Below are 13,191 nucleotides of genomic sequence, written 5' to 3'. Positions count from 1 at the left end.
ATGCTTTATTTAGGAGGCCCAATTCCAAGGCCTTCACTGAGAGTGAAGACAGGAAGCGGGCAGGAGGCAGAGAAGCAAGGCAGGCGATGCATGATGACACCGGCTGCTGCTTCATGAAGCGCAGAGAGACACGGCCAGTCACCTAGCAGGTGTGCAGTCACATGGGATGCCTCTCAGGATATACGGTGCATGGCGGGTCCACAGGAAGGAGGCAGAGGAAGGTTATCTGCCCAGCTCCTTCCTGTGATCATCTCCCGTTTGGCTCCACAAAGGTTTCAATAAATCGCCTACAGATCAGGGTTGCTCAGGTCATCACCTTTAGCAGCTGCTCAGGACACCTATGCCCTACAGAGCGGCTTTTCATCCAAGTCTGGCATTGATGAGAGAACCCAGAAATGCAAGTATGTCTCTCCTTAGCCTGGCTGCCTGGCAGCAGCCCAGGGGAGAGGTCAGGGGAAGCAGCGTTTATAGGCAAGCAATGGATTGGCTCTAAGTGGCAGAAACACTTAGGTCAAGCAGAGCTGTCTGTGGTGATGCCTGAAGTTGAATAAGCGGGTGAAAAGTCTGGGAGACCAGCCAATCGCATTGAGGGAATCTGAGGAGATACGCAGGATGTGCCTAGTAGAGTAATCTAACTTACATGCACTCAGAAAATTTTTTTAATTGATATCCTCTAATTGTAAAGAAGTTTTGGAAAAGATTAATGATAATAAAATAATATGCATTTCAATATGGAGAAGCTGGGGTACTACTACACTGAAAGACAAAATGAAGTAGTCGAATATTTGACTTTTAGTTGGATTCAGCATGAATGAGGCACATATAATAGCCGTCATGTGTTTGACTCAAGTACCACAAACACACTCGCTACCAGTGACTTGTTTTTATAAAATGTTTTATAAAATGCCCTGAGCAAAACAAAAACAACCTTTCTTCCATATGCATGGTAGTCGTATACCTAGAAAATTCAGAATATATTGAATCAGTCAAAAAATGTTTTCATTTGTAAAATGTAGTCAGGTCTAGGCTCAGATCATTATATGTGTTTTTCACCTAACTCAGCAGGCACAAAAATTGTGTGGCAAATGGTTCTATTGGATGTGAGGACTGTTGTCACATTGCAGGGAATCTAACCAACCCTGGCTCTTGTTCATCAAACTGATAGCGTCATACTCCTGCACCCCTTACCCCGCCCCAGCCCCATCATTGTGACAACACTAGCACAGACTTCCAAATGCCCCGCAGTACCATTCTTCTTGAGAACCACTTCTTTTTAAAGAACAAATGGACTATATATCTACATATCTATATCTGCATTTTTCAGAACTTGCATTTAGAAATTTTGTCCATATTAGATGGACCATTCTTTGTAACAGCTGCAGAATATTCTGATGCATTGGTGAGCCATGATTTATTTAGCTCTATCGACGGTCACGTGGACCTTTTCAGCTTCTTGTTATGAATGTTGCTGCAAAGATGATCTTTATACATTAGCCTTTGTGCACTTCTGTAATATATCTGTAGGACAAATTCCCATAAGTCAAAAGGTACATTTGTAAATTTTATAGATATTGCAAAATTGCCCTCCAAATATATATCTACTAATGGGTGTATAAATGCCTGTTTTCCCATCACTTCCCACCACTAAGCATTGTGGAAGCTTTAATCTTGGCCAGTTGGTTCTTTAAAGATAAAAACGAGAAAGTTTAAATATCCTATTTAAAGCCATTTTCAGATCATTTTATATTACCTGGGAGCCCCCAGCCTTGATTTGTCTTTTATACAGGACACTCACGTGGAAAAGAGATTGGACTTTCAGTGTTTTCTAGAGTAGAACAGGGTGATGACTAAAATTGACACAGACGTTAAGTTTTGGCTCTACGAGTGTAAGAATTTTCTAACAACTCTAGCCATCCGGCAATGGGATGGCTGGCCTCAGGAGATAAGGAGCCTCCTCCGTATAGCTGAAAATTTTCAATTTCAGGTGGAATGAACAAGTACAAGGGATGTTCAGAAAGAGATTCCTGAATTTAGTGGCATATGCTGCAAGGTCAATGTTTCTCAAAATGTAGTACTTGGATTATAGTGTATGTGGTGGTGGTACAGATTTTTCCAAAAATTATAATTGGTGTACATTCATTTTTTTAAAATTAATTTTATTTATTTATTTATGGCTGTGTTGGGTGTTCGTTTCTGTGCGAGGGCTTTCTCTAGTTGTGGCAAGCGGGGGCCACTCTTCATCGCAGTGCGCGGGCCTCTCACTGTCGCGGCCTCTCTTGTTGCGGAGCACAGGCTCCAGACGCGCAGGCTCAGTAATTGTGGTTCACGGGCCCAGTTGCTCCGCGGCATGTGGGATCTTCCCAGACCAGGGCTCGAACCCTTGTCCCCTGCATCGGCAGGCAGATTCTCAACCACTGCGCCACCAGGGAAGCCCTACATTCATTTTTATATGTATTCACCATGTTGCTATATTACTAGCAAATTCCATATCCTAAAATATCAATACTAAGGTAGTATTGCTAAAATTATAGGTAAACTTTGAGCAATAATGCGCTTGATGACCTCTGAAGTCTCTTCAAAACAGATTCTACAGTTCTAAATCTCAATACTACTAAATTTTCAAATAGTAAAAGACTTCTCAACCCCAGCCTGTTACATTTATTACAAGTAACTTAGACACGAACCAAGTTCTACGAGAATTTGAGTTTTTGGAGCTTGGTGTACAGGTAAAATCCCATGAAAATTTAGTTAAAATGAGAGTTGAAAGCCCTAAGCCCCAGGTGAAGACCCATCCTGGAACTATACACACAAAAACACACAAAAAAATTGCTAGTGGCATCATCCCCTCACCTCCACCCACTAGCACCTTTCAAGGCCAGTCTTGGAGGCACAGACTAACAGGATGTGTCTTTACACACCCATATCCCTCTGTGGCTATTAGGAAACCAACAACCAGCCAGCCCACCATATTCAGAGATAAATATTTATTTAATTCATATATCAATTTTACATGATAGCCATAGTGCTATAAACATAGGCACATTTTTTTTTTTAAACTCATGGTACATTCAAAAATTACTCCCTTACCCCAGTCTACTCCAATCCCGTCAAGATAGAGTATCCAGTATTTGTAACAGGGGCCAGAAAGGCCCTGCTCATTAATTTCAGAAGAATCCTTCTGCCCGTTAAGACCTCCTTCTGACTTCAACCAAGCAGGGTCAACAAGCATTTGGATAAAGAAACATGCATTTTTCAGCATTTTAATGCATCAATTGATAGAATTAATGAAATGTCTCTGCCTGAGTGTTTTTTTGAATAGGTTTATAGTTTTGTTCCTCCTGCTTAATTCAAGTCAGAAAAAAAAAACTGATAGCAATCTTCCTGTTGGCTTTCTTTAAATTCCAACGGGATGGTTTAAAGATATGTCACCACACCAAAGGGCTCACCTAATCACATCTAACAAATGGGCAGCTTCCCACAAAATATAGATTAAGACATCATTCATTGGTGTTGGTCTGCCCCTAAAAGGACAGACATTGTGAGTTTAATAATTCATCAATTCAAATAAGAAACAGATTGAGCACAGAGGGAACTGGACAAAAACCCCCAAAATCACTCAGTTGATTTGCTAACCATACCCACGCACGATCCAGATGTATGAGTTTGTGTTATTCACAACATTCATAACACACATCAACAAGATTAAATCTACAGTGTAAACTTATAACCTGTTGAATTCAGAATGAGAAAAAATGAGTATTTAAATTGATTCATCATAGCCACTCTGATATGATACAATTTAACTTTGAGGAAGAAAAATGATTTATATACACAATTCTCTTAGTAAAATTTTCTATTTCTTGCTAATAACACATTTTAATTCAGAAAATGCATTAACTTTATTCAAATATATTTTTCTAAAATATAAATATTTAAATTAAACTTTTATAAACACAGAGAATGTAGTTTCTGTTGACCCGCATCCAGATATTAATCAGTCCAAAACTCAAGTGATGAAGAAATAATATTTGTAATTATGATCATTTTGTCTATAAATATATAATAGGATCTCTGCAACTAAATTATGAGTAATTAACTCACACTTCATGTAGTACTGAGCACCTTAGATTACACATTGTTGAATTAAGCTATTGGCATTAATATATGTATTTTAATATGTTATTTACAATACACAAGTATAATTCTCTCGTATAACAACAATCCAGTGATTCTGAAAATATATAATGAAAGAGTACGTTACAATTTACAATTCATCAAAGATTTCCTACAATATTCAGGCTGGGACTTCACTCTTTAGCATTTTAAAATAGGAAACAAAACAAAATCAGTGTCCTAAAGCTGTGTTTTCCAAAATGTATTTTTTGTTTTGTTTTGTTTTGTATGTGTGTGTTTTAACACTAGCTTCACAAGATGCTCCTTTAGAGAGGAGTTCTGTAGGTAAGCGTTAGGAATGGCACACAGGATGCCCCCCCCTTGCAGAATCGCAATGTGCAATAAAGTCTTTGAGGAGGCCTGCAATCATGAAATCTGTTTAACATTTTTTAACTCAGTATTGAACAAACTTTTTTTTTTTTTTTGCGGTACGCGGGCCTCTCACTGTTGTGGCCTCTCCCATTGCGGAGCAACAGGCTCCGGACGCGCAGGCTCAGCGGCCATGGCTCACGGGCCCAGCCGCTCCGCGACATGTGGGATCTTCCCAGACCGGGGCATGAACCCGTATCCCCTGCATCGGCAGGCGGACTCTCAACCGCTGTGCCACCAGGGAAGCCCTGAACAAACATTTTTGATGACCAATCCCTTTAATTGCCCCCTGACAAAACACCAGTCAATCAATGCCCCTTGGAACTTGTATTACATGTTACCTGTATTACTTTGGGGAAACACTGATCTAAAATAAAATGCTGATCTAAAGTAAAACTCAAGAAACACATGTATCTGAGTGAACAAAATCACATTCTTTTAAAACAGTTTTACTTTTTAAAGCTCTTTGCATAGGTATTTGCTAAAATACGGTTCTGAAAAATAACACACAAACCTAACCTGCAACATTTGTCTATGTAAAACTATAGGGGAGAGAACAGTTACAAATACAGAAATTCTAGAGCTAATTTTCAAGATTTGAGAAAAGTGACTTTAAAATCAAATAATAGGTGTGTTTTCAGTGAATTTGTTTTGAAAGATAAAAGCAAAAGTGTTAAATCAGTAATATGCTATACGATGTCTGAAAATATTCTTGTAGAAAAATATCAGGTCATTATATTATTTCCCTGGAATTCCAAAAGAGCTGTTGATGGGTTTGATGGGTCTGATTATAACATTGGCTCTCTATGTAAAACCCAGCATTAACCAGAATCATATAAGGCTGCTCTATTACTTGCTTGAAAATGCATGCATACAAGCACAGGCAGAAACAAGGGCCAATAAATTGCTGAGTACTTCCACTGAAAACCACAAAATGGGGAAAATTAGTTAACCCCGCATGAATTATTATATATATATATATATATCCATTGACAATCTTTTAAAAAAATCCATAATTTGCTTTTATAAATAAAGCTATAAGTCATGGCTCTAAGATAGCAGACTTTGGGTATGAGTGTAGTCCCAGAATTAATCATCTTTCACGCACACCACTCTTCAGCAAAGCTTTGCAATTTAAGCAGTCTACTTTGGCTCAGAATCCACCAGCTTAGAGCTCAGATCAGTATCTGATGCTTTATTTAATTCCCACTCATCATATGCTAATAAGAACACTTCAGAATCATTCTATATCATTGAAAGATAATTCATTAAGAAAAAGTAACAGCTGTTTCACACTTAAATAAAAGGTGGGTTTCCATTTGAAGTACTTTTCTTTCCTTACCAGCGAAAGTCAACTCAATTAGAAATAGGAAATAAAGCACAATAAAACAAGGGGTCCTTATTACTGGGGTGGGGAGGGGAGAGGTGAAAAATGTCCATTTCTCATCTATACAGCCCTTGCTTACCTGGGTGAACCAGTTGCCTAGAAACTGGTATGATTAAGATCTGCACATGCTGTTCTAATGTTCATGTCCTTGATTGTCATTATTTAAAAGCTATGCTGTGTATTTCCAATCAGCCTCACCTCTTTACCCTTTTACTGTTCTAAAAAAACAGTTTCATTCTGATAGTCCTTGTGGAATTTTTCTGAAGGTACCCTTTATAGTTGCTGAAATTGACAGAGGAGTCTGGGACTGTTACACAGGACTCTTGGGATCTAAAGCTGACAGTGGCATGCTACATCTGGTGCATCACTGCAAATGGTGTCTGATATGACACTTTTCGGTGGCATCGCAGCCCTCCTTTTCTCAAAGGCAATTCGCTCCTCTGTTCAGGCCACCAACCCCAGCCTTGTAATCTTAGCTGACAGGAAGGAATGAATGATGAAAACAATCGGCTTGGGGCAGGAATGAAGGTCCAGTTGCTGAAATTCAAAAAGAAGAGAATATGAAAGATTTTAAACTAATGCTTGATACAAAATAGTGATTTACACATCAAACAGATCTATGCACTTCCTGCTTTTAAGTGTTAACTGGAGCAATTGTGTTTTTAAATCCTTGCCCCCCCAGTGAGATAAAAAAATAACTCTTTGAGCTTATTCCTTACATCTCGTGTATCTTTTTTTCCAAAATAAGTTCTGTGAAATTTATACATACCCATAGCATAAATATCAGTGTTGCCCTTCTTGACTGTCTAAACCATTTATTTTTGGTATCACGATAGTGATATTATTTATGTCGGATTAGGTACAGTATGAAGCAGTACTAAATTTCACATCATAGGTTTCAGTCGTGGTTCTAATACTTTTTAGATGTGTACATAATCTTGGACAAGTCACTGAAAATTTTTCCCAGGCCTGTCTAACTCACAGCGGGTAGAGTATTAAAATGAGATACTGTATGTGGAAATTCCTTATAAACCATAAAATGCAGAACCCAGGTTTTGAAGCAGCTGTGTCCTCACTGTCCTATACTCGTAGATTGTTGTAATCACATACATCACTTGTCTGTTAAGGCCCCCTCTAAAGTTTTATCTTTCTCCGTGTGTTCCTACTGGGCTGGCACGTGGTCAGAGCCTAATAGGCTGAATTTTTATCACCTGACCTAATTCAGGAGCATTGAGTGTGTTGCTCCCAATTCTCATCCACTGTCCCCAATTCTGTTCTGATGATGACACTGTTGGGGAATAACAACCTGATCATAAAATAACATCCAGCAAAGTTAAGTTGTATTTAGCATGAACCAGGTGCTGTGTTAAATATTTTTTATATACTATCTTATTTAATTTTCATAAAATCACTATGAGGTAGCTATCGTTACTATCTCTATGTTTTATAAGGGAAACTAAGATTTGGAGAAGTTATAAAACTTTCTGAGATCATAGATCTTGCAGTAAAGAGAAAGCATGGACTCAAACGCAGGTCTGTCTGATGCCAGAGTCTGGGCTTAATCACCATATTCTATTTCACTAACACAGAATGCAACTTTTAGAAGTAACCTTAAAGATTATCTACTTCAGTCACTGTATTTTATGGATAAAGACTCAGATCCAAAGAAATAAAAGGACTTGCGCAAGACAATTGGTGAGTTAGTTCCACACTCAGAAAGAAAGCAAGGGTCTCCCGACCCTCCATTTATCGCATTTTGTACAGCTCACCTCTGTTCCTTTCCTCCTCCCTGGCACCTGCCTCTGGGGGTTGCATAGCTAGACCCTGGGGGAGCTGTGTCTGAACTTGAGCTTATCAGCCTAATATATTGGCAGCAAAAAATCAGTCCTTCCTAAGTCTTTCAAGTCAGGTTGTAATTACAGGCAGAAAGGCTGAAATTTAGACACAAGTGATTTTTTTCCTCATGGGCAAAAATAGCCTTGAATTTTCAAGCCATGGATAAAACAGGAGACTGCTTCTTGTTCCTTTCCCTGCTGCTAGGGAGCAGTCACCCTTAGGAAAAAGTGCACAGCTGGGTGATGGATAGAGCAGCAACTGAACCAGAAGCATTCTCAGCAAAATGGACTTTCCAACCACTTTCTTCTTTCCAAACTGGTGCCTTCAGGCTGAATTTACTGATTGAACACACAAATAAACAACAAAACTCTAAAAAATTCTGCGGATCCATTTTAAGGTTAGAAAAATGACTGGCTGGAAATTGTTCTCAGAAAGTGAGTTCAGATCACCTGTCAGCCACGGGGCACTGACTTCGTCATGACTCCTGTGACACCCATAGGAAGAAACCTGGTACTGCACTGGGGCTAGTAGTATTGCATGACCTAGGACAGTGGTGCTGAAACTTTGAGATTTCCGGCTCCTATGCTCTTTCAAGTGTGGCCCTGGCCCTTTCCTTCAGAGACACGGGAGTAGGGAGAGGGAGAATTGTGCAAGGCTAGTAGCCGAGTTAAAATGACTAGATCTTTAAAATTGAGGTTTATCTCTGCATTTTATATATCCCCTGTCCCCGTTATCAAGTGTGAGTCAACAGATATTTGTTGACTAGGAAGGACCTAGACAGAGACTAGTTCCAAATCAAGGTCCTGTTTGAAGTTCTACATTCCACAGCTTAAATGAGATGCTATGTCTTCTTGAGAACTATACTTGCTAGAAAGTAGAGGAATGTGCCACTTTCACCCTTCAGTGGAACTAGAGTAACATATTTTTTCACTATGGTAGGCGGTAACGATCACAGGAAATCATGATTTTAAATACATGGGCAATTTGCAATGATATGAGAAGTACAAATGTTATGTTAACTGACAAACTTGCTGAGCTTGTTGGACACTTTTTGATATGAGCTCAAAACTTCTGGGTCCTTGTCTGGCCCTCTCTCCATTCAGGTAGAGTTGACCACTTTTGCTGGGTTTCCTCACTGCCCCCTCCACTCTGCCCCTTCCCACCCCCTCCCCGTCTGTACTCTTCATGCTCTCTGCTCCTTTGAGAACACCCAGGTTGCCAGGACTGGTGTTTTACATCCCTACATCCCTGACACCTGGCGCAATGCCCAGGTTAGATCAGATGCTTGATACTTTTAAACAATGAATGGTATATCTTAAAGCTGGTGGGACCCTCTTTGAAAAGAATTTAATGCTGACTTTGTAAAGGATCCTTTCCTTGATTCAAATATTTCTGTAATATTCCCATGGGAAATGAGACCAAAGTAAAGAACTGTGAAAAAATTGGATTCCCTCACTGTTTTTAAAGGTTCAATTAAGACATGAACCTGTAAGTACTTTGTAAATAGTCAAATGCTAAATAAATACAGGCAGCGTTATGTTTGCAGGCCATAATGGGTGTACTGCAAGACAAAATATACGAAACCACACGGTCTAAAGAAAAGTGCACTTACAAGCTCTCCATCTTTGCCTCCAAAATCTAAATACAGCATCCTGATTCCATCATCTGAAGACATTTTCAGCTTTTCATAAGGAGCCTGTATGATTGTCTTGGGAAAGACACCCTCCTGTGGTTCAGTGGTAATAGAAAATCCATTCTCATAATGTACGGTCAACCGGCACTCCTGGTTTTTATAGGTGCAAGCTGAGAGAGACAGATGGAGACAGAAGTATGAACAATGGAAGTCCATCCATTTTCCCAGGCACTTAAGCTTCTAGTCTTCCCAAACCCAGGGCCCAGCCACCAACTTCTTTCTAAAGTTAAAAATTAATAATCATGCATGAAAATATTCTCCTTAGATTGATTGTGACATTGTAATTTAACTTGCCCTGTGAAACTAAGGGAAATAAACTGAAAGAAATTCCTTTTGCTGGATTTTGTCTGGGCTCTAGCCCTTATATGACCATCTGACAACATGTATGTAGGGAGACGGGTGTTCCAATGGCCTTGTATCAAGCTGGAAAAAACTGACATTTGATTTAGAGTAAGCTACCTCTGATCATCGTCAACACACACACAGTCAATCGATCGATCAATCAATGCCATGTCTACCACCTGGTGAAAGAAGCAAGCAATCCCCCAGTGACATTACCCAAGGTAACAAAAACACACGTAAGAAGTCAGGAGTGAGTAGTGAAAAAATAACCTGATTTTTAATTTTAAAAAAGTTGAATAAAGCTCATTTTATAAACAGAAAGAAGTGCTTTTTGAGTTTCCCTGATGATCTGATCATCTTGGGTCCTGGAAAAGCTGCTGCTGTAGATCGATGTCAGGTGTGGCACCTTCGGTGAAGGATGCTGTTTCCTCCCTCTGTCCAGTGTGGTATTCAGGAACCTCAGCTGGTGTCCACAAGGTGCCCTCTGATCCAACGGAACAAAAGTAAAACCTTCTGATCAGGTTAGGTGCCAGCATTTTTCTGTGGTCCACCTTGCGTTTAGGAAAAGAGACCAGCGCTCTCAGATTATGAGCTGGACAGGGGGACTGCTACCTGATTCCAAGTTCCCATTAGGAAGACTTGTGAGTGTTTAAAACCCTTAATCAAAAAGTTCTAGGGGGCTTCCCTGGTGGCACAGTGGTTGAGAGTCTGCCTGCTGATGCAGGGGACGCGGGTTTGTGCCCCGGTCCGGGAAGATCCCACATGCCACAGAGTGGCTAGGCCCGTGAGCCGTGGCTGCTGAGCCTGTGCGTCCAGAGCCTGTGCTCCGCAATGGGAGAGGCCACAACAGTGAGAGGCCCGCGTACCGCAAAATAAATAAATAACCCAACAGGGACTTCCCTGGCAGTCCAGTGGTTAGGACTTCACCTTCCAATGCAGGGGGTGTAGGTTTGATCCCTGGTTGGGGAATTAAGATCCTACAGGCCTCGCAGCCAAAAAACCAAAACATAAAACAGAAGCAATATTGTAATAAATTCAATAAAGACTTTAAAAAAAAAAAAAAGTTCTGGAGGAAATTCTCTGGCGGTCCAGTGGTTAGGACTTGGCACTTTCACTGCCGGCCCCCGGTTCGATCCCTGGTCGGGGAAGTAAGATCTCGCAAGCCACTCGGCCAAAAAAAAAAAAACGCAAAAGTATCAGATTGGATTTTTTTGCCTCACAAAACACATTTAACCGGCCCTGGCAAGTCAATTGGCTCTGGCCTTCATATACATCTGAAAGCTCTTTGGGGATAGGAGGACATAGGCAGTATTGATTACTCTCTACCAACTTCAGCTCAGCTCGGCTTTATATACCAAACTGAATTTCACCTCAGCACACTTTAGAAGCAGGACCTTAGCTTAATATTATAGGTGATAAAAGCAAAGCTCAGAGAGGTGAACATGTCGCAACCCAGTGGTTTAGACTTCTTTCCTTCCAGTCTGTCTTGTACAGCCTCCTCACACGCTGGCGCTTAGGACACGGAGGCGTGTGGGGAGGGATCTTGGCAAAGAGGCTCTCAGACTAATAACTGGGGTGGGGGGAGCCCCTCAGAGTTTGGGGGAAGGAACAGAGTGTCTATCTGCCCACAGAATGAGGTGGCTTTTAATTGGTTAAAACATATACCCCTTCCTTCGACTGACCGCAGCCATCTTTCAACTTGTAACAAAGGGTTGGTATTTTCCAAAGGTGCATTCTCTAATGAGTCCAGGGAAGAGCCCCTTGGCAAGTCTTAAGTTATCCTCTCAGAAGGGCCCTAGACCCCTGCCACCCGTCCAGTTCAAGGATGACCAAAACATAACATAGACACGGCACAGATGTAGTTATGACTTCCCATCTCGAATCCTCGTTTTTGAAAGTTTTCACTTCTAACATCTGCAGAATATGTGGGTGCCTGAGCTCTAAACATGTTTTTTCCCCCTTCCTCTATGTTTGAATTTGAAAGCTGTGCCACTGGATGGTTTGAATTAATTGACTCTGGTTACTTTTAATTTTAATTGACCTAAAGTGGTATTCGTGGCCTTTATATATAATGTAATCAGGTATCTGAAGACGTTCTTAATCTACACAGGATAAATTGAACCCATTATCAAGTTAATTGAAGCTCTGATTAAAACATAAGCCCCTCCCCCCAACTCTCTGCAGGCATCTTTCCATTTGAAACTGGGCTGCACCTTTGGCCATTTCCATAATTTCTTCTCTCCCACCACCCAGCTAGCTCAGTCCACACAATTCTTTGTTATTCTCCTTTGGCTAGTCTATTAACAGCCTCATTGTTTTCCTGTCAAAGTAGAGTTCAGCTTACTGAGAGAAGGATTTTATGAAATTTGTGGAATGTAAACTAAACCAAACCCCTTTGGCCATCTTCATTCTTTTCTAGAACACACCAGAAGTTGTTGCAAGGAGTCTGGACTTCTCTGCAATTACACGTATAACTTCATTAAATTTAGTTTTCAGGTGACTTGAGCCTTTTCCAACTCTCAGGTTTGAAACTCTAGTTTTTCGTGCCATACAGAGTGGCTTAAAAAATAAAAACTTCAGTGACACTCCGAGAGACATTTTCAACAATGTTGGAAAATATTGGGGGGTACTAACTAGTTTCAGGATAATTTTTAAAAGACAGTGATTATCTCAGAGATGCTGCAGCAGAAATTCTACAAAACATCTGGTTTTTCATGTTTGCACCAGTAAAGGAAATGTGGAGAAACCCTACTACACGTTGACGTGGGTCCCATCTTTTAGAATCCTCCTGGGTGCTGGAGGAAGTTGCACCCTAGTGCAGTACTGCACACAGAGTGGTCCACGGACCAGCAGCACCAGCACTGCCTGGTATCGTACTAGATGCAAATTCTCAGGCCCTGCCCCAGAACTGCTGCGTCACAATCTCTAGGGATAGGCATCAGCAATCGGAGGCTTCTGAGGGTACAACTAAAAAACTTTGTTTTTGTTGTTCTTGTTTTCAGTGTGACTAAAGTTTGGAAACACTGTACCTAAGAGGTCTTTTTTTTTTTTTTTTTTAAGGCCAACTTAATTTATTTTAACCTAAAGTAAACACAAAATGTCTTGTTTTTATATGGCATCCCTCCCTGGATGAAACACCTAATTCAGGAACCTCAAGAGACAGATATTCGTTTAGGATAGAGGAATCTCTGCTTCAGAGCAGAGATGGAGAACGGATTTATATTCCACTTAATTCTTTTTAAAAGAATTTTTTTTATTGTGGTAAAAGTTACATAATATAAAACATACTATTTTAACCATATTTAACCATATACTATTTTAACCATATTTAACTATTTAACCAGTTCAGTGGCACTAAGCACATTCACATTGTTGTGCAATTCTCACCATC

The 13,191-nt window shown here is 40.3% G+C and overlaps 1 protein-coding gene across 1 annotated transcript in view; it reads right to left on the bottom strand.

The window, feature by feature from the left end:
• Nucleotides 1–2,969: 2,969 nt before the first annotated feature.
• SNTB1 (syntrophin beta 1) overlaps nt 2,970–13,191 on the bottom strand; it is a 230,218-nt gene continuing 219,996 nt past the window's right edge. The window contains exons 6-7 of the mRNA XM_067711385.1: nt 9,378–9,568; nt 2,970–6,466 (exon numbers count right to left, since the gene is read on the bottom strand). Of these exons, the coding sequence (XP_067567486.1) occupies nt 6,374–6,466; nt 9,378–9,568 (284 nt within the window). The 3' untranslated portion in view covers nt 2,970–6,373. The remainder of the gene's footprint in view (nt 6,467–9,377; nt 9,569–13,191) is intronic.

This window comes from Pseudorca crassidens, chromosome 17 (genome assembly GCF_039906515.1).
Source record: "Pseudorca crassidens isolate mPseCra1 chromosome 17, mPseCra1.hap1, whole genome shotgun sequence".
NCBI classification, from domain to species: domain Eukaryota; kingdom Metazoa; phylum Chordata; class Mammalia; order Artiodactyla; family Delphinidae; genus Pseudorca; species Pseudorca crassidens.
The sequence above is the reverse complement of the archived record's forward strand: the minus strand, read 5'-3'. Positions and strand labels throughout refer to the sequence as shown.